The sequence below is a fragment of the Oncorhynchus tshawytscha genome, linkage group LG10 (genome assembly GCF_018296145.1).
Source record: "Oncorhynchus tshawytscha isolate Ot180627B linkage group LG10, Otsh_v2.0, whole genome shotgun sequence".
NCBI lineage: Eukaryota > Metazoa > Chordata > Actinopteri > Salmoniformes > Salmonidae > Oncorhynchus > Oncorhynchus tshawytscha.
In genome coordinates this window covers 80,555,237-80,577,736 of record NC_056438.1, presented here as the reverse complement: position 1 = coordinate 80,577,736, position 22,500 = coordinate 80,555,237, and the positions used below count along the sequence as shown (strand labels likewise).

The window sequence follows — 22,500 nt, the reverse complement described above, 5'->3', positions numbered from 1 at the left end:
TGCAGTGGTCCAGACAGATGACAAGTACCTGGTTTAGGATGACTAGTACTACATTACTACTACTACTACACTACCTCTACATTACTACTAATATTATTACACTACCTCTACATTACTACTACTACTACACTACCTCTACATTACTACTAATATTATTACACTACCTCTACATTACTACTACTACTACACTACCTCTACATTACTACTACTACTACTACTACACTACCTATACATTACTACTACTACTACTACACTACTGCTACATTACTACTACTACTACTACTACACTACTTCTACATTACTACTACTACTACTACTACTACACTACCTCTACATTACTACTAATATTATTACACTACCTCTACATTACTACTACTACTACTACTACTACACTACCCCTACATTACTACTACTACTACTACTACTACACTACTGCTACATTACTACTACTACTACTACTACACTACCTCTACATTACCACTACTACTACTACTACACTACTGCTACATTACTACTACTACTACTACTACACTACTTCTACATTACTACTACTACTACTACTACACTACCTCTACATTACTACTAATATTATTACACTACCTCTACATTACCACTACTACTACTACTACTACACTACTGCTACATTACTACTACTACTACTACACTACTTCTACATTACTACTACTACTACTACACTAACTCTACATTACTACTAATATTATTACACTACCTTACATTACTTCTACTACTACTACTACTACTACTACCTCTACATTACTACTACTACTACACTATCTCTACATTACTACTACTACTACTACCTCTACATTACTACTACTATTATTACACTACCTCTACACTACCACTACTACTACTACTACACTACTGCTACATTACTACTACTACTACTACTACACTACTTCTACATTACTACTAATACTACTACTACACTACCTCTACATTACTACTAATATTATTACACTACCTCTACATTACTACTACTACGACTACTACTACCTCTACATTACTACTACTACTACTACTACACTACCTCTACATTACTACTACTACTACTACTACACTACCTCTACATTACTACTACTACTACTACACTACCTCTACATTACTACTACTACTACTACTACACTACCTCTACATTACTACTACTACTACTACTACACTACCTCTACATTACTACTACTACTACTACACTACCTCTACATTACTACTACTACTACTACTACACTACTTCTACATTACTACTACTACTACTACTACACTACCTCTACATTACTACTACTACTACTAATACTACACAACCTCTACATTACTACTACTACTACACTACTCCTACATTACTACTAATACTACACTACCTCTACATTACTACTACTACACTAATTCTACATTACTACTACTACTACTACTACACTACTTCTGCATTACTACTACTACTACTACTACTACTACTACTACTACTACTTCTACTACACTACTGCTACATTACTACTACTACACTACCTCTGCATTACTACTACTACTACTACTACACTAATTCTACATTACTACTAATACACTACTTCTATATTACTACTACTACTACTACTGCTACTATTACTTCTACTACACTACTGCTACATTACTACTACTACTACTACACTACTTCTGCATTACTACTACTACTACACTACTGCTACATTACTACTGCTACTACTACTACACTACTTCTGCATTACTACTACTACACTACTTCTACATTACTACTACTACCACACTACGTTTATATTACTACTACTACTACACTACTTCTACATTACTACTACTACTACACTACTTCTACATTACTACTACTACTACACTACTTCTACATTACTACTACTACTACACTACTTCTACATTACTACTACTACTACTACACTACCTCTACATTACTACTACTACTACTACTACACTACCTCTACATTACTACTACTACTACTACACTACCTCTACATTACTACTACTACTACTACTACACTACCTCTACATTACTACTACTACTACTACACTACTTCTACATTACTACTACTACACTACTTCTACATTACTACTACACTACGTCTACATTACTACTACTACTACTACACTACCTCTACATTACTACTACTACTACACTACTTATACATTACTACTGCTACTACTACTACACTACTGCTACATTACTACTACTACCCCTTCTACACTACTACTACATTACTACTACGTTAACACTACTATATTGCTACTACATTGCTACTATGTTAATACTACTATATTACTACTACCACTACATTAAAACTTTGTTAATACTCCTACATTACTACTATGCTAATAATTCTATATTACTACTACTACTACTACTTCTACTACTACTTCTATATTACTACTACTACTACTACTGCTACTATTACTTCTACTACACTACTGCTACATTACTACTACTACTACTACACTACTTCTGCATTACTACTACTACTACACTACTGCTACATTACTACTGCTACTACTACTACACTACTTCTGCATTACTACTACTACACTACTTCTACATTACTACTACTACCACACTACGTTTATATTACTACTACTACTACACTACTTCTACATTACTACTACTACTACACTACTTCTACATTACTACTACTACTACACTACTTCTACATTACTACTACTACTACACTACTTCTACATTACTACTACTACTACTACACTACCTCTACATTACTACTACTACTACTACTACACTACCTCTACATTACTACTACTACTACTACACTACTTCTACATTACTACTACTACACTACTTCTACATTACTACTACTACTACTACACTACGTCTACATTACTACTACTACACTACTTCTACATTACTACTACACTACGTCTACATTACTACTACTACTACTACACTACCTCTACATTACTACTACTACTACACTACTTATACATTACTACTGCTACTACTACTACACTACTGCTACATTACTACTACTACCCCTTCTACACTACTACTACATTACTACTACGTTAACACTACTATATTGCTACTACATTGCTACTATGTTAATACTACTATATTACTACTACCACTACATTAAAACTTTGTTAATACTCCTACATTACTACTATGCTAATAATTCTATATTACTACTACTACTACAGTCATGGCCAAAAGTTTTGAGAATGACACAAATATAAATTTTTCAAGTGTGCTACCTCAGTTTGTATGATGGAAATTTGCTATACTCCAGAATGTTATGAAGAGTGATCAGATGAATTGCAATTAATTGCAAAGTCCCTCTTAATTGCAAAGTCCCCTCCCCCCTGAATCCCCTTTCCGATTGTTTGGGGCATCCAGAAAAAAGCTTGTCCAGAGAAGACAAGGTGAGCGCTACCATCAGTCCTGTGTCATGCCAACAGTAAAGCATCCTGAGACCATGTGTGGGGTTGTTTCTCAGCCAAGGGACTGGGCTCACTCACAATTTTTCCTAAGAACACAGCCATGAATAAAGAATGGTACCAACACATCCCCCGAGAGCAACTTCTCCCAACCATCCAGGAACAGTTTGGTGACGAACAATGCCTTTTCCAGCATGATGGAGCACCTTGTCATAAGGCAAAAGTGATAACTAAGTGGCTCGGGAACAAAACATCAATATTTTGGGTCCATGGTCAGGAAACTCCCCAGACCTTAATCCCATTGAGAACTTGTCGTCAATCCTCAAGAGGCAGGTGGACAAAAAAAAACACAAATTCTGACAAACTCCAAGCATTGATTATGCAAGAATGGGCTGCCATCAGTCAGGATGTGGCCCAGAAGTTAATTGACAGCATGCCAGGGCGGATTGCAGAGGTCTTGAAAAAGAAGGGTCAACACTGCAAATATTGACTCTTTGCATCAACTTCATGTAATTGTCAATAAAAGCCTTTGACACTTATGAAATGCTTGTAATTATACTTCAGTATTCCATAGTAACATCTGACAAAAATATCTAAAGACATTGAAGCAGCAAACTTTGTGGAAATTAATATTTGTGTCATTCTCAAAACTTTTGGCCACGACTACGTTACTACTGTGTTAAAACTACTACATTATTACATCACTACCACATTAACACTACTACTACTACTACTACTACCACATTACTACTAACACACTACTAATACTACTACTACATTACTATTACTACTACTACACTACTTCTACATTACTACTACTACTACTACTACTACTACACGACTACTACATTACAACTACTACTACTACTGCACGACCACTACATTACTACTACATTACTACTACTACTACTACTACTACTACTACTACTACTACTACTACTACTACCACATTACTACTAACACACTACTAATACTACTACTACATTACTATTACTACTACTACACTACTTCTACATTACTACTACTACTACTACTACTACACGACTACTACATTACTACTACTACTACTACTACTACTACTACTACTACTACTACAACTGCACTACTTCTACATTAGGACAACTACTACCACTACACTACTTCTACATTACTACTACTACAACTACACTACTTCTACATTACTACTATTACTACTACTACTACACTACTACAATGTTAATACTACTACATTACAACATTACTGCTATGATAATACTACTACATTACTACTACTGCCACTACTACTATATTACTACTACATTACTATATCACTACTATGTTAATACCTCTACATTACTGCTACTAATATTACTACATTACTACTATGTTAAAACTACTACATTACTGCTACATTACTACTGTTAATACTACTACAGTACTACTACTACTACTACTACATTACTACTACATTGCTATTACTACTACACTACTGCTACCTCTACATTACTACTACTACATTATATATTTTACTGCTATTATTACACTACTACTACTACATTACTACTACTACTACATTACTGCAATACTACAACAACAACTATACTAATACATTCCTACTACATTATTACTACTACTACTATATTACTACATTACTACTGCATTACTACTATGACTACATTGCTACATCACTACATTGCTACTACTACATCACTAGATTACTACTACTACATTGCTACTATGTTAATACTACTACATTACTACATAACTACTACTACTACATTATTTCTACTGCATTACTGCTACTGCTACTACATTGCTACATCACTACATTACTACATTATTATTACTACAATGTTAATACTACTACAATACTACTACCATTACTACTACTGCTACTACATTACTACTAATACATAGCCAGTACTACTACATTACTACTAATACATTGCCATTACTACAACATTTCTACTAATACATTACCATTGCTACTACATTACTACTAATACATTACCATTACCACTACATTACCATTACTACTACATTACAACTGATACATTATCAGCACTGCTGCATTGCTACAAATGCATTACCATTACTACTGCATTGCTACAAATACATTACCATTACTTCTACATTACTACTAATACATTACCATTATCACCACATTACTACTGATGCAGTACCATTACTACTACATTATCACTAATACATTACCATTACTGCTACAGTCCTACTAATACATTACCAGTACCACTACATTACTAATGATGCAGTACCATTACTACTACATTATCACTAATACATTACCATTACTGCTACATTCCTACTAATACATTACCAGTACCACTACATTACTACTGATGCAGTACCATTACTACTACATTATCACTAATACATTACCATTACTGCTACATTCCTACTAATACATTACCAGTACCACTACATTACTACTGATGCAGTACCATTACTACTACATTATCACTAATACATTACCATTACTGCTACATTCCTACTAATACATTACCAGTACCACTACATTACTACTGATGCCGTACCATTACTACTACATTATCACTAATACATTACCATTACTGCTACATTACTACGGATACATTACCATTACTGCTACATTACTACGGATACATTACCATTACTACAGCTCTGTTCCCATATCCACACTAACAAACTACTTGAAGCTTTTATGTTGAACATTTCGTTTGCGAGTGGGGATGTTAAATAGACTAGATTTTCTCGGGCCACAGAGACACTCTTGTTTGAATACCTCTTACAAACATTATCCTCTCTCAGGACTAGAGGAAGCAGGCCATGCTAAGCAAACAGAAGATGTAATCGAGAAAGAGCTGGGTGAAGACGCTAATGCTACTCAAACACGTGCTGCAGGAGTTCCAGTCCTCGAGGACACCTGGAAATTGATTTATGAACAGTGTATTTTGTGTCTGTCTTTGACCGTCTGTTTTTCTCTTGCCTCCTGTCCTCCTCCAGAGAGGAGCCCATGAGATCCGCGAGATCCGTCAGTTCCACTTCACAGGGTGGCCGGACCACGGGGTGCCCTACCACGCTACTGGCCTCCTGGGCTTTGTACGTAGGGTCAAGGCCAAGACACTCAGCAACGCTGGGCCCATGGTCATCCACTGCAGGTATGATTCTACCCCCTCTCTGTCTCTCTCTGGGGCCTAGGGCTCTTGCCCTGACAACCTGATATCTAATTCTTCTAAACCTGAATGCGAAACTTAAGCTGTCGTGGAGAGTATTACTGGCAATTATACATTTGCATACAGTATTTTAAATGTGTGTCTCGCAGCTCTCTATCCCTCTATGTGTCTCTCTCTCTCGCTATCCTTCTCTCTGTCTATACATTTTTTCAATTCAATTCAAAGAGCTTTATTGGCATGGGGAACATATGTTAACATTGCCAAAGCAAGTGAAATAGATAATGAACAAAAGTGAAATAAACAATCAAAACTGAACAGTAAACATTACTCACCTCTCTCTGTATCTCTCTGTTGCTCTCTATGTGTGTCTCTCTCTCTCTCTCTCTCTCTCTGTGTGTGTGTCTCCGTGTCTCTGTGTCTCTGTGTCTCTCTCTCTCTCTGTCTCTCTCTCTCTCTGTGTCTCTGTTGCTCTCTTTGTCTCTGTGTCGCTCTCTCTCTCTGTCTCTCTCTCTGTCTCTGTCACTTTCTCTTTCTTTGTCTCTCTGTCGCTCTCTCCCTCTCTCTCTCTCTCTCTCTCTCTCTGTGTCTCTCTGTGTCTCTCTGTCTGTGTCTCTGTCTCTATAGCGCGGGGGCAGGCCGAACGGGCTGTTTCATAGTGATCGACATCATGCTGGACATGGCAGAGAGAGAGGGCGTGGTGGACATCTATAACTGTGTCAGAGAGCTGCGCTCCAGGAGAGTCAACATGGTGCAGACTGAGGTACAGTACAGTACAGTACAGACAGACAGACAGACAGACTGACAGACAGAGGTACCGTACTGACAGACTGTCTCTGCCAAGAGGCCCAGGTGCTAGTACCCCCTGCCCCACAAGCACGGAGTTGGTGGTTCAAGCCCCACTCTGGTTGTTTCCCTCATTTACAGTAGTAATGCAGGTCACACATCTGGGTAATGCCACGACCCCCCTTGAAAGTCTCGTCACCTCAAATAAAATGGTGGTTCGAAAACAACCGTTGTAGACTAACAGTGTAATGCTTACTGACGGGTCCAACAACCACAGGAGGAATAAATCCACAATGAGTAACAATAACTTGGCTATATACAGGGGGTACCAGTACCCGAGTCCACGTGCAGGGGGTACCAGGTCATTTAGGTAATAGATCTTTACATAGAGGTAAGGATAAAGTGACTAGACAACAGGATAAATGTTCACCGTACACAGAGAGGCGATAGAGGGGGTGTCAACGACAGTTAAACAGTCCTCATCTGGTTCAACACATGGCATCATCATTCCCCGACTACGATTATGTCTCTGGGTACTCATCTATGACATCATCATCTATAGAGTAGAATACACAGACTGGACAAGGGGGTGCAGGCAGGCACATGTAAGACAATACGAAGGGTAATACAATATTTTTACTGGCTTGAAAAAACGAGCAGGTTTTTAGCTCAATGATGAGGTTGGGGGGGGGACAACATCCAGGCACCATCTTCTAACTTTACATACCAGGGTAGAATTGTGTTGGGTTTCTGCTGAAGGACTCGGTGTGAACAGACACCATCTGGAGTCATCCATAGTGGGGCTGAATGCATCATTTCACCCTGATTCCTTTTAAATCACAGGCGTCATTGGATTTAACGGGCAAATGTTTCATAGACGACGACGGGCCGATTGGTACTTCAGCAACTGGAGAACAAATGAGTGACTGACTGAGGTGGGGGGGTGGTAGGGTGGGGTTAGGTTAGGGGTAGAATGGGGTAGGGGTGGGGGTGGTGTAGGGTGGGGTGGAGGTAGGGGTGGGGATAGGGGTGGGGTGTGGGTGGTGTAGGGTAGGTGTGGGGGTGTTGTAGGGGTGTGGGTGGTGTAGGGTAGGTGTGGGGGTGTTGTAGGGGTGGGGTGGTATAGGGTAGGGGTGGGGTGGGGTGGTGTAGGGTAGGGGTGGAGGTAGGGGTGGGGGTAGGGGTGGGGGTGGTGTGGGGTGGGGAAGGGGTGGGTTGTGGGTGGTGTAGGGTAGGGGTGGGGTGGGGGTGGTGTAGGATAGGGGTGGGGTGGTGGTAGGGGTGGTGGTGGTAGGGGTGGTGGTGGTGGTAGGGGTGGTAGGGGTGGTGGTGGTGGTAGGGGTGGTGGTGGTGGTAGGGGTGGTGGTGGTGGTGGTGGTAGGGGTGGTGGTGGGGATAGGGGTGGGGTGTGGGTGGTGTAGGGTGGGGGTGGGTGGGGGTGGTGTAAGGTAGGGGTGGGGTGGTGTAGTATAGGAGTGGAGGTAGGGTTGGTGTAGGGTGGGGTGGGGATAGGGGTGGGGTGTGGGTGGTGTAGGGTGGGGGTGGGGTGGGGGTGGTGTAGGGTAGGGTTGGGTTGGGGTGGTGTAAGGTAGGGGTGGGGTGGTGTAGGGTGGGGTGGAGGTAGGGGTTGGGATAGGGATAGGGGTGGGCTGTGGGTGGTGTAGGGTAGGGGTGGGGTGGGGGTGGTGTAGGGTGGGGGTGGGGAGGTGTAGTGTAGGGTTGGGGTGGGGTGGTGTAGGGTGGGGTGGAGGTAGGGGTGGGGATAGGGGTGGGGTGTGGGTGGTGTAAGGTAGGGGTGGGGTGGTGTAGGGTAGGGATGGGGTGGGGGTGGTGTAGGGTGGGGGAGGGGAGGTGTAGTGTAGGGTTGGGGTGGGGTGGTGTAGGGTAGGGTTGCGGTGGGGTGGGGTGGTGTAGGGTAGGGAGGGTTGGGGTTGGTGTAGCGTAGGGGTGGGGTGGGGGTGGTGTAGGGGTGGGGTGGGGGTGGTGTAGGATAGGGGTGGGGTGGTGGTAGGGGTGGTGGTGGTAGGGGTGGTGATGGTGGTAGGGGTGGTGGTGGTGGTGGTGGTAGGGGTGGTGGTGGTGGTAGGGGTGGTGGTGGTGGTAGGGGTGGTGGTGGTGGTAGGGGTGGTGGTGGTGGTGGTGGTAGGGGTGGTGGTGGTAGGGGTGGTGGTGGTGGTGGTGGTGGTGGTAGGGGTGGTGGTGGTGGTGGTGGTGGTGGTAGGGTGGTGGTGGTGGTGGTGGTGGTAGGGGTGGTGGTGGTGGTGGTAGCGGTAGGGGTGGTGGTGGTGGTAGGGGTGGTGGTGGTGGTGGTAGGGGTGGTGGTGGTAGGGGTGGTGGTGGTGGTGGTAGGGGTGGTGGTGGTAGGGGTGGTGGTGGTAGTGGTAGGGGTGGTGGTGGTGGTGGTGATGGTAGGGGTGGTGGGGGTGGTGGTGGTGGTTGTAGGGGTGGTGGTAGGGCTGGTGGGGGTGGTGGGGGTGGTGGTGTTGGGGGTGGTGGTGGTGGTAGGGGTGGTGGGGGTGGTAGGGGTGGTGGGGGTGGTGGTGGTGGTGGTAGGGGTGGTAGTGGTGGTAGGGGTGGTGGTGGTTGGGGTGGTGGTGGTGGTGGTAGGGATGGTAGGGGTGGTGGGGTGGTGGTGGCAGGGGTGGTGGTGGTGGTGGTGGTAGGGGTGGTGGTGGTGGTGGTAGGGGTGGTGGTGGTGGTGGTAGGGGTGGTGGGGGTGGTGGTGGTGGTGGTAGGGGTGGTGGGGGTGGTGGTGGTGACCGGCCTGTGGCTCTATTTCTCCCTACTGCAGCGGATTCCGTCTTTAAGGTTAAAGTTTGGAATAGAACACTCAGGCTCACTAACGAGGTTCTAAAACACCTCCTGGCTGTTCGTTAGATGACATCATCGTGTCACGTGTCGCGTCTATTAATCAGTGACCTCACTGTCGTAGGTATTGGTCCCGAAGTGACAGCGGACCGTTCATCTAAAATGTCACATCACAACTGGTTTACGTCAAGCCTTAAGCTGTGGCCGTCTACCCGGCTGGGTGTGTGGATGTGGGGGAAGGAAGGGGGGGGAGGGAAGAGAGGGAGGGGGGTTGGTTGGCTGCGCTGGGTCGGTGAGTGGTGGGGATTGGAGTGAACCTGTTATGCCCTTCTGCTCTGTTCTCCGTTACTTTAAGGTGAACAGGGGATTGTGCTTATTTTTTAGATTCATTTATCGGTCTCAATTTAGACCCTATTATATAGGCCCTATTATATAGACCCTATTATATAGGCCCTATTATATAGGCCCTATTATATAGGCCCTATTATATATACCCTATTATATAGGCCCTATTATATAGACCCTATTATATAGACCATATTATATATACCCTATTATATAGGCCCTATTATATAGACCATATTATATAGGCCCTATTATATAGACCCTATTATATAGACCCTATTATATAGACCTTATTATATAGGCCCTATTATATAGACCCTATTATCAAGGCCCTATTATATATACCCTATTATATAGGCCCTATTATATAGGCCCTATTATATAGACCCTATTATATAGACCATATTATATAGACCATATTATATAGACCATATTATATAGACCCTATTATATAGGCCCTATTATAAAGGCCCTATTATAAAGGCCCTATTATATAGACCATATTATATATACCCTATTATATAGGCCCTATTATATAGACCATATTATATAGGCCCTATTATATAGACCCTATTATATAGGCCCGATTATAAAGGCCCTATTATATAGACCATAGTATATAGACCCTATTATATTGGCCCTATTATATAGACCCTATTATATAGGGGCGGCAGTGTAGCCTAGTGGTTAGAGCGTTGGACTAGTAACCGGAAGGTTGCAAGTTCAAACCCCCTAGTTGACAAGGTTCTGCCTCTGAACAGGCACTGTTCCTAGGCTGTCATTGAAAATAAGAATTTGTTCTTAACTGACTTGCCTAGTTAAATAAAGATAAAATAAATAAAATAGACCCTATTATATAGACCCTATTATATTGGCCCTATTCTATTGGCCCTATTATATACCCTATTATATAGACCCTATTATATAGACCCTATTATATAGACCATATTATATAGACCATATTATATAGACCATATTATATAGACCCTATTATATAGGCCCTATTATAAAGGCCCTATTATAAAGGCCCTATTATATAGACCATATTATATATACCCTATTATATAGGCCCTATTATATAGACCATATTATATAGGCCCTATTATATAGACCCTATTATATAGGCCCGATTATAAAGGCCCTATTATATAGACCATAGTATATAGACCCTATTATATAGGGGTGGCAGTGTAGCCTAGTGGTTAGAGCGTTGGACTAGTAACCGGAAGGTTGCAAGTTCAAACCCCCTAGTTGACAAGGTTCTGCCTCTGAACAGGCACTGTTCCTAGGCTGTCATTGAAAATAAGAATTTGTTCTTAACTGACTTGCCTAGTTAAATAAAGATAAAATAAATAAAATAGACCCTATTATATTGGCCCTATTATATAGGCCCTATTATAAAGGCCCTATTATATAGACCCTATTATATTGGCCCTATTATATTGGCCCTATTCTATTGGCCCTCTTTTATAGGCCCTATTATATAGACCCTATTATATTGGCCCTATTATATAGACCCTATTATATAGACCCTATTTTATAGACCCTATTTTATAGACCCTATTATATAGACCCTATTATATAGGCCCTATTATATTGGCCCTATTATATAGACCCTATTATATAGACCCTATTTTATAGACCCTATTTTATAGACCCTATTATATTGGCCCTATTATATAGACCCTATTATATAGACCCTATTTTATAGACCCTATTTTATAGACCCTATTATATAGACCCTATTATATAGGCCCTATTATATTGGCCCTATTATATAGACCCTATTATATAGACCCTATTTTATAGACCCTATTATATTGACCCTATTATATTGACCCTATTATATAGACCCTATTATATAGACCCTATTATATAGACCCTATTATATAGGCCCTATTATATTGACCCTATTATATAGACCCTATTATATAGACCCTATTATATTGACCCTATTATATAGGCCCTATTATATAGACCCTATTATATAGACCCTATTATATAGACCCTATTATATAGACCCTATTTTATAGACCCTATTATATTGGCCCTATTATATAGACCCTATTATATAGACCCTATTTTATAGACCCTATTATATAGACCCTATTATATAGACCCTATTATATAGACCCTATTATATAGACCCTATTTTATAGACCCTATTATATTGGCCCTATTATATAGACCCTATTATATAGACCCTATTTTATAGACCCTATTATATAGACCCTATTAAAGTACATGTTTGATTTTCCATTCTAACTTTCTGGTAATTTCCATCTCTTTCTGTGTGCTGATTGTCTGTTGTTTGATATTGTCCCGTTGTGTCCATCTTTATGCTTTTTCCAGGAGCAATATGTCTTCATCCACGACGCCATCTTGGAGGCGTGTCTTTGTGGTGACACCACCATTCCAGCCAATCAGCTGCGCTCGGTCTACTATGAAATGAACCGATTGGACCCCCAGACCAACTCCTCCCAGATCAAAGAGGAGTTCCGGGTGAGAATGTGTTCCATTGTGATCCTTCCTCATTTAGGCCAGCAAGTCGAGTGTCCTACACAGACACATTTACAGTGCATTTTTCCACATTTTCTTACTTCACAGCCTTATTCTAAAATTGATTTAAAAATAATAATAATTATCATCAATCTACACACAATATCCCATAATGACAAAAGTGAAAACAGGTTGTAATACATTTTTGCTCATTTATAAAAAAATGTATTTAAAAAAAAAAACGTATTTACGTAAGTAATTCAGACCCTTTGGTTTGGGACATGAAATTGATCTCAGGTGCATCGTGTTTCCATTGATCATCCTTGAGATGTTTCTACAACTTGACTGGAGTCCATCTGTGGTAAATTCAATTGATTGGACACGATTTGAAAAGCCACACACCGGTCTATATAAGGTATTTTGCTTCCCCGACTTGTTGGCTGCTTTTCCTTCACTCTGCGGTCCAACTCATCCCAAGCCATCTCAATTGGGTTGAGGTCAGGTGATTGAGGAGGCCAGGTCATCTGATGTACCACTCCATCACTCTCCTCCTTGGTCAAATAGCCCTGACACAGCCTGGAGGTATGTTTTGGGTCATTGTCCTGTTGAAAAACAAATGATAGTCCCACTAAGCGCAAACCAGATGGGATGGCATATTGCTGCAGAATGTTGTGGTAGCCATATTGGTTAGGTGTCCCTTGAATTCTAATTAAATCACAGACGGTGTCACCAGCAAAGCACCCCCACACCATCACACCTCCTCCTCCATGCTTCACGGTGGGAACCACACATGCGGAGATCATCCGTTCACCTACTCTGTGTCTCACAAAGACACGGCGGTTGGATCCAAAAATCTCAAATTTGGACTCATCAGACTAAAGGACAGATTTCCACCTGTCTAATGTCCATTGCTCGTGTTTTTTGGCCAAAGCAAGTCTCTTCTTATTGGTGTCCTTTAGTAGTGGTTTCTTTAATCAATTCAACCATGACAGTCTGATTCACGCAGTCTCCTCTGATGATTTATTACAAAAAACACAAGGAAGGGGTAACATTAAAGTATTAGAACACGAAGGACAAACACTACAGCATCAAGACACTATCAAACACTACAGCATCAAGACACTATCAAACACTACAGCATCAAGACCCTATCAAACACTACAGCATCAAGACACTATCAAACACTACAGCATCAAGACACTATCAAACACTACAGCATCAAGACACTATCAAACACTACAGCATCAAGACACTATCAAACACTACAGCATCAAGACACTATCAAACACTACAGCATCAAGACACTATCAAACACTACAGCATCAAGACACTATCAAACACTACAGCATCAAGACACTATCAAACACTACAGCATCAAGACACTATCAAACACTACAGCATCAAGACACTATCAAACACTACAGCATCAAGACACTATCAAACACTACAGCATCAAGACACTATCAAACACTACAGCATCAAGACACTATCAAACACTACAGCATCAAGACACTATCAAACACTACAGCATCAAGACACTATCAAACACTACAGCATCAAGACACTATCAAACACTACAGCATCAAGACACTATCAAACACTACAGCATCAAGACACTATCAAACACTACAGCATCAAGACACTATCAAACACTACAGCATCAAGACACTATCAAACATGTATCAGTCGTCCTGCAGCAGAGCCATCCTTGTGTGTGAGGGTGTCTACTACCACTATCAAACATGTATCAGTCGCCCTGCAACAGAGCCATCCTTGTGTGTGAGGGTGTCTACTACTACTATCAAACATGTATCAGTCGTCCTGCAACAGAGCCATCCTTATGTGTGAGGGTGTCTACTACTACTATCAAACATGTATCAGTCGCCCTGCAACAGAGCCATCCTTATGTGTGAGGGTGTCTACTACTACTATCAAACATGTATCAGTCGCCCTGCAACAGAGCCATCCTTATGTGTGAGGGTGTCTACTACTACTATCAAACATGTATCAGTCGTCCTGCAGCAGAGCCATCCTTGTGTGTGAGGGTGTCTACTACTACTATCAAACATGTATCAGTCGTCCTGCAGCAGAGCCGTCCTTATGTGTGAGGGTGTCTACTACTACTATCAAACATGTATCAGTCGTCCTGCAACAGAGCCATCCTTATGTGTGAGGGTGTCTACTACTACTATCAAACATGTATCAGTCGTCCTGCAGCAGAGCCATCCTTATGTGTGAGGGTGTCTACTACTACTATCAAACATGTATCAGTCGTCCTGCAGCAGAGCCATCCTTATGTGTGAGGGTGTCTACTACTACTATCAAACATGTATCAGTCGTCCTGCAGCAGAGCCATCCTTATGTGTGAGGGTGTCTACTACTACTATCAAACATGTATCAGTCGTCCTGCAGCAGAGCCATCCTTATGTGTGAGGGTGTCTACTACTACTATCAAACATGTATCAGTCGCCCTGCAGCAGAGCCATCCTTATGTGTGAGGGTGTCTACTACTACTATCAAACATGTATCAGTCAGGGTGTCCTGCAACAGAGCCATCCTTATGTGTGAGGGTGTCTACTACTACTATCAAACATGTATCAGTCGTCCTGCAACAGAGCCATCCTTATGTGTGAGGGTGTCTACTACTACTATCAAACATGTATCAGTCGTCCTGCAACAGAGCCATCCTTGTGTGTGAGGGTGTCTACTACTACTATCAAACATGTATCAGTCGTCCTGCAACAGAGCCATCCTTATGTGTGAGGGTGTCTACTACTACTATCAAACATGTATCAGTCTTCCTGCAACAGAGCCATCCTTATGTGTGAGGGTGTCTACTACTACTATCAAACATGTATCAGTCGTCCTGCAACAGAGCCATCCTTATGTGTGAGGGTGTCTACTACTACTATCAAACATGTATCAGTCGTCCTGCAGCAGAGCCATCCTTATGTGTGAGGGTGTCTACTACTACTATCAAACATTTATCAGTCTTCCTGCAGCAGAGCCATCCTTATGTGTGAGGGTGTCTACTACCACTATCAAACATTTATCAGTCGTCCTGCAGCAGAGCCATCCTTATGTGTGAGGGTGTCTACTACCACTATCAAACATTTATCAGTCGTCCTGCAGCAGAGCCATCCTTATGTGTGAGGGTGTCTACTACTACTATCAAACATTTATCAGTCGTCCTGCAGCAGAGCCATCCTTATGTGTGAGGGTGCGTGTGCATGATAGTGATATAAAATATGTCATAGTTTCCTTTTTCATGATCACAATCTTGTGAAACCCAGAACCCTCCAAGATCCCCACAGTTTCCCAATATCTGTCCCTCAACCATTCGAGAGCCCTCCCAGAGCCCCCGGAAAGAAAATGCAATTAATTCCCCACCCCCAAGAACCCCCAATGCACCAACAACCAAGAGAACTAAAGAGAAAAATAGGAAACGACATAAGAAACAAAAAATGTAAATAAATAATACATTTAAAACAAAGGAAAAATAATAATAATAATAATAAATACATTTAAAACAAAGGACAACAAGGACAACTGAAATCATAACAGCAATGCCAACTGTATATGTTTGTGTGCAGGTCTGGCACTATTACATGTATGTGTGTGTTCTTGTATGTGTGTATTTGAATGAGAGTGTGTGTATATGTGTCCAAACACCTGCACGGCATCAGCCTCAGGCAAACCGGCTTTAGTTGTAAAAACACAGCCACTTGGTGTCATTCAAATGTACTTTTTATTATGTTTTATTTTGACTTTTGTTTCCGTTTATCTTGAGAGCATCATTCTCTCTCTCACACACAGCAACTCCACTCCCACTTGTCTCCAATTCCACATACCAACCCTCAGCTTCCCTCAGCCCATCCCAACCCCAGCCCATCTCATCCCAACCCCCAGCCCATCACATACCAACCCTCAGCTTCCCTCAGCCCATCCCAACCCCCAGCCCATCTCATCCCAACCCCCAGCCCATCACATACCAACCCTCAGCTTCCCCAGCCCATCCCATCCCATCCCTCAGCTTCCCTCAGCCCATCCCATCATTCTCTCTCACACACAGCAACTCCACTCCCACTTGTCTCCAATTCCACATACCAACCCTCAGCTTCCCTCAGCCCATCCCATCCCATCCCTCAGCTTCCCTCAGCCCATCCCATCTATCTCTGCTGGCCACCCTCAGTCCATCCCATCCCAACCCTCAGCTTCCCTCAGCCCATCCCATCCCAACCCTCAGCTTCCCTCAGCCCATCCCATCCCTCAGCTTCCCTCAGCCCATCCCATCCCAACCCTCAGCTTCCCTCAGCCCATCCCCACCCATCCCTCAGCTTCCCTCAGTCCATTCCATCCCAACCCTCAGCTTCCCTCAGCCCATTCCATCATTCTCTCTCACACACAGCAACTCCACTCCCACTTGTCTCCAATTTCACATACCAACCCTCAGCTTCCCTCAGCCCATCCCATCATTCTCTCTCTCACACAGCAACTCCACTCCCACTTGTCTCCAATTCCAAATACCAACCCTCAGCTTCCCTCAGCCCATCCCATCCCATCCCTCAGCTTCCCTCAGCCCATCCCATCTATCTCTGCTGGCCACCCTCAGTCCATCCCATCCCAACCCTCAGCTTCCCTCAGCCCATCCCATCCCAACCCTCAGCTTCCCTCAGCCCATCCCTCAGCTTCCCTCAGCCCATCCCATCCCAACCCTCAGCTTCCCTCAGCCCATCCCATCCCATCCCTCAGCTTCCCTCAGTCCATCCCATCCCAACCCTCAGCTTCCCTCAGCCCATCCCATCATTCTCTCTCACACACAGCAACTCCACTCCCACTTGTCTCCAATTCCACATACCAACCCTCAGCTTCCCTCAGCCCATCCCATCATTCTCTCTCTCACACAGCAACTCCACTCCCACTTGTCTCCAATTCCACATACCAACCCTCAGCTTCCCTCAGCCCATCCCATCCCATCCCTCAGCTTCTCTCAGCCCATCCCATCTATCTCTGCTGGCCACCCTCAGTCCATCCCATCCCAACCCTCAGCTTCCTCCTCAGCCCATCCCATCCCAACCCTCAGCTTCCCTCAGCTCATCCCATCCCAACCCTCAGCTTCCCTCAGCTCAGCCCATCCCATCCCAACCCTCAGCTTCCCTCAAGCCCATCCCATCCCAACCCTCAGCTTCCCTCAGCCCATCCCATCCCAACCCTCAGCTTCCCTCAGCCCATCCCATCCCAACCCTCAGCTTCCCTCAGCCCATCCCATCCCAACCCTCAGCTTCCCTCAGCCCATCCCATCCCAACCCTCAGCTTCCCTCAGTCTATCCCATCTATCTCTGCTGGCCACCCACTTCGTATTTCTACGCAACACATATCTTTCAACTATGCTGCGATGTTTAACTCACAATTTCAATATATCTTATCGAATAGAATCTACAGATTGCGTGTTGAAGATCAATACTTTTACTGAGAGTATTGGTATATTAGTAATTGACTGACCCGGTCTCTCCAGATCTCCTAACAGTACTATTTCTAGGGTCAATTATAGATCAATGCTATGCATTTTCAGCCATTCCTGAACCTGAGACCAGAAACAGGCTACCTGAGGGCAATACCAAAGTAAATGGTCTATTGATTCTTTATCCTCACAACAAAATCTGCAGAGCTTCGATGATTTTATGCCCCAAATATTCAACATTTTGTTGGTGGCAAGAATTCTGTATAATAATTTTAGCTGAAAAGCATGAAGTCTTGAATCTTGTGTTGTTTAATATATTAACTCAGACACCCTGTACCCTGGTATCAGTACATCAAACATCTCCTCCCAACTATGTTACAATCTGTATGGCACAGCTGTCAACATCCTGGTCCTCAAATGAAACTGGTATACTTTCCTATTTATGCTATTTTTATTCCTTTGCCAGTTATTATCCTTTATATTGGGCAGACGGACTATTTCCCTACCTCCTCCTGCTACCACCTGCCTCATCCAGTTTTGATCCTTTATATTGGGCAGACAGACCAGTTCCCTACCTCCTCCTGCTGCCACCTGCCTCCTCCAGTTTTAGGGCGATGCTGTTGTCAATTGGTTGTACTCTTGGATTGAGCAGACCTTCCCGTACAATTCTGATAACTCCATGAAGGACATAACTCTACCATTACAATTTACAATATCATTTAAGAACAAAATACCCTTTTCAAACATCTTTCCCATAAATACAGGTATTTTATCAACCAGCACAGTTCAGTTCAGCCATAATATGTGTTGTAATATTCATTCTATCTTTTTTTTTTTTTTTCATTCTATCTTTTCAGGGGGATGAAATTTAAATTGCAGCCAGCTCTGTAATGCTTGTTTGAAAAAGACAGATACTTTGAAAAAGTATCATTTTCAATCAATCTGAAATGAGACATGGCAATCGGCACAAAGGCAAAAAGGCCATTTTTAAACAATGGATGAGCTTTTCTTATTAATCTACTTGAGGACCATTTAGGGTTCAAATAAAACTTTTGAATGAGTGAAGCTTTTAGAGAGGTTTAGTGCTTTTATATTAAGTAATCTCAACCCACCTTATATTCATTACATAGATAGGCTGGTTTTATTTTGTCTGGTTTAGCGTCCCAGATAAAGAGAAATATTTTTTGCTCATATTACTTGAAAAACGAATCATCAGGCAACGCCATTATTTTTATCTCTACTTTGCACATTCTTCCACTGCAAATCTACCATTCCAGTGTTTTACTTGCTATATTGTATTTACTTTGCCACCATGGCCTTTTTTGCCTTTACCTCCCTTATCTCACCTCATTTGCTCACATCGTATATAGACTTGTTTCTACTGTATTATTGACTGTATGTTTGTTTTACTCCATGTGTAACTCTGTGTTGTTGTATGTGTCGAACTGCTTTGCTTTATCTTGGCCAGGTCGCAATTGTAAATGAGAACTTGTTCTCAACTTGACTACCTGGTTAAATAAAGGTGCTTTTTTTTTTAAGTAAGTGAGTAAACTGAGAAATGACTATGGAGTTAATCAGGGCAATTTTTCCATAAATAGACAGGTATTTACCTCTCCATGGTTGCAGGATCTTGTCTAATTTTACAAATTTTCTATTGAAATTCATCGTGGAGAGCTTATTTGTATCTTTTGTGACATGAATACCAAGTATGTCTACTTCACCATCATCCCATTTTATAGGTAAACTGCAGGGTCATGTAAAAGTTGTATTTTTTAAGGATCCAATACGTAATATTGTACACTTATCATAATTAGGTTTTAGTCCAGAGAGTCCAGAGAAGTTATCTAGATCTTCAATGAGACATTGCAGGGATCTAGCTTGCGGACTTAATATAAAACGTGAGTCATCGGCACACATGGACACCTTTGTTTTTAAGCCTTGGATTTCTAGTCCTCTAATGTTGTTATTGGATCTGATTTCAATAGCTAGCATTTCGATGGCCATAGCGAATAGATATGGTGACAGCGGACACCCTTGTTTAACTCCTCTTGACAATTCAAAACTCTGAGAAGTACCCGTTATTTACCATTTTACACCTGGGGTTGCTATACATTATTTTTACCCATTTTATATGAGAATTACTGAAATTGAAAAAATACAGGCATTTATAAATAAATCCAGTCTTACTTTATCAAATGCCTTTTCAAAATCCGCTATAAATAACATTCCTGGCTTCTTAGATGTTTCATGATGTTCTATTACTTCTAGTAGTTGTCGTTATTATCTCCAATGTATCGCCCATGTAAAAACCTCAGGATGAACAATACCTGGTAAAACACTTTTAATTCAGAGTGCTATGCACTTCGATAGTATTTTTGCATCACAACATTGAAGTGTAAAGGGGTCTCCAGTTTTTTAGATAGACTGGGTCTTAATATTTTCCATCTGCGTCTTGTTTTAATAATAGAGAAATCAGACCTTCCTGCTGAGTACCTGACAGACTACCATTTCTAAAGGAGTAGTTAAAACAATCTAATAATGGAGTTTTCAGTATATAAAAAATACTTAATATACCTCTACCGGTATGTCATCAAGCTCTGGGGTTTTTCCAGGCGGAAAGGATTTAATAGCCTCAAAAAGTTATTCCTCTGTAATTTGGCCTTGTAACCCACTGTGACCCACTGTGACCCACTGTATAAACCTGTAACCCGCTGTGACCCACTGTAACCCCCTGTATCGCACTGTAACCCACTGTATCACCCTGTAACCCACTGTGTCATCCTGTAATCCACTGTATCCCACTATCGCCCTGTAACCCACTGTATCGCCCTATAACCCACTGTATCACCCTGTAACCCACTGTATCGTCCTGTAACCCACTGTAACCCACTGTATCACCCTGTAACCCACTGTATCGCCATGTAACCCACTGTATCACCCTGTAACCCACTGTATCACCCTGTAACCCACTGTAACCCACTGTATCACTCTGTAACCCACTGTATAACCCTGTAACCCCCTGTAACCCACTGTATCGCCATGTAACCCACTGTATCACCCTGTAACCCACTGTATCGCCCTGTAACCAGCTGTATCACCCTGTAACCCACTGTATCTGCCCTGTAACCCACTGTAACCCACTGTAACCCACTGTATCACCCTGTAACCCACTGTATCACCCTGTAACCCCTGTATCGCCCTGTAACCCACTGTATTGCCCTGTAACCCACTGTATCACCCTGTAACCCACTGTATCGCCCTGTAACCCCTGTATCGCCCTGTAACCCACTGTATCGCCCTGTAACCCCTGTATCGCCCTGTAACCCACAGTATCACCCTGTAACCCACTGTATCGCCCTGTAACCCACTGTATCGCCCTGTAACCCCTGTATCGCCCTGTAACCCACTGTATCGCCCTGTAACCCCCTGTATCGCCCTGTAACCCACTGTAACCCACTGTATCACCCTGTATCGCCCTGTAACCCACTGTATCGCCCTGTAACCCACTGTAACCCACTGTATCGCCCTGTAACCCACTGTATCGCCTTGTAACCCACTGTATCACCCTGTAACCCACTGTATCACCCTGTAACCCACTGTAACCCACTGTATCACTCTGTAACCCACTGTATCGCCTTGTAACCCACTGTATCACCCTGTAACCCACTGTATCACCCTGTAACCCACTGTAACCCACTGTATCACTCTGTAACCCACTGTATCGCCTTGTAACCCACTGTATCACTCTGTAACCCACTGTATCGCCTTGTAACCCACTGTATCACTCTGTAACCCACTGTATCACCCTGTAACCCACTGTATCGCCCTGTAACCCCCTGTATCGCCCTGTAACCCACTGTATCGCCCTGTAACCCCTGTATCGCCCTGTAACCCACTGTATCGCCCTGTAACCCACTGTATCGCCCTGTAACCCCTGTATCGCCCTGTAACCCACTGTATCGCCCTGTAACCCCCTGTATCGCCCTGTAACCCACTGTAACCCACTGTATCGCCCTGTATCGCCCTGTAACCCAC

At 42.6% G+C, this 22,500-nt stretch overlaps 1 protein-coding gene across 1 annotated transcript in view; it reads left to right on the top strand.

Annotated features, from left to right (window-relative positions):
• LOC112222543 (receptor-type tyrosine-protein phosphatase mu-like) overlaps positions 1-22,500 on the top strand; it is a 441,501-nt gene that overhangs the window by 395,631 nt on the left and 23,370 nt on the right. The window contains exons 24-26 of the mRNA XM_042329181.1: positions 6,400-6,554; positions 7,194-7,329; positions 12,858-13,007. Of these exons, the coding sequence (XP_042185115.1) occupies positions 6,400-6,554; positions 7,194-7,329; positions 12,858-13,007 (441 nt within the window). The remainder of the gene's footprint in view (positions 1-6,399; positions 6,555-7,193; positions 7,330-12,857; positions 13,008-22,500) is intronic.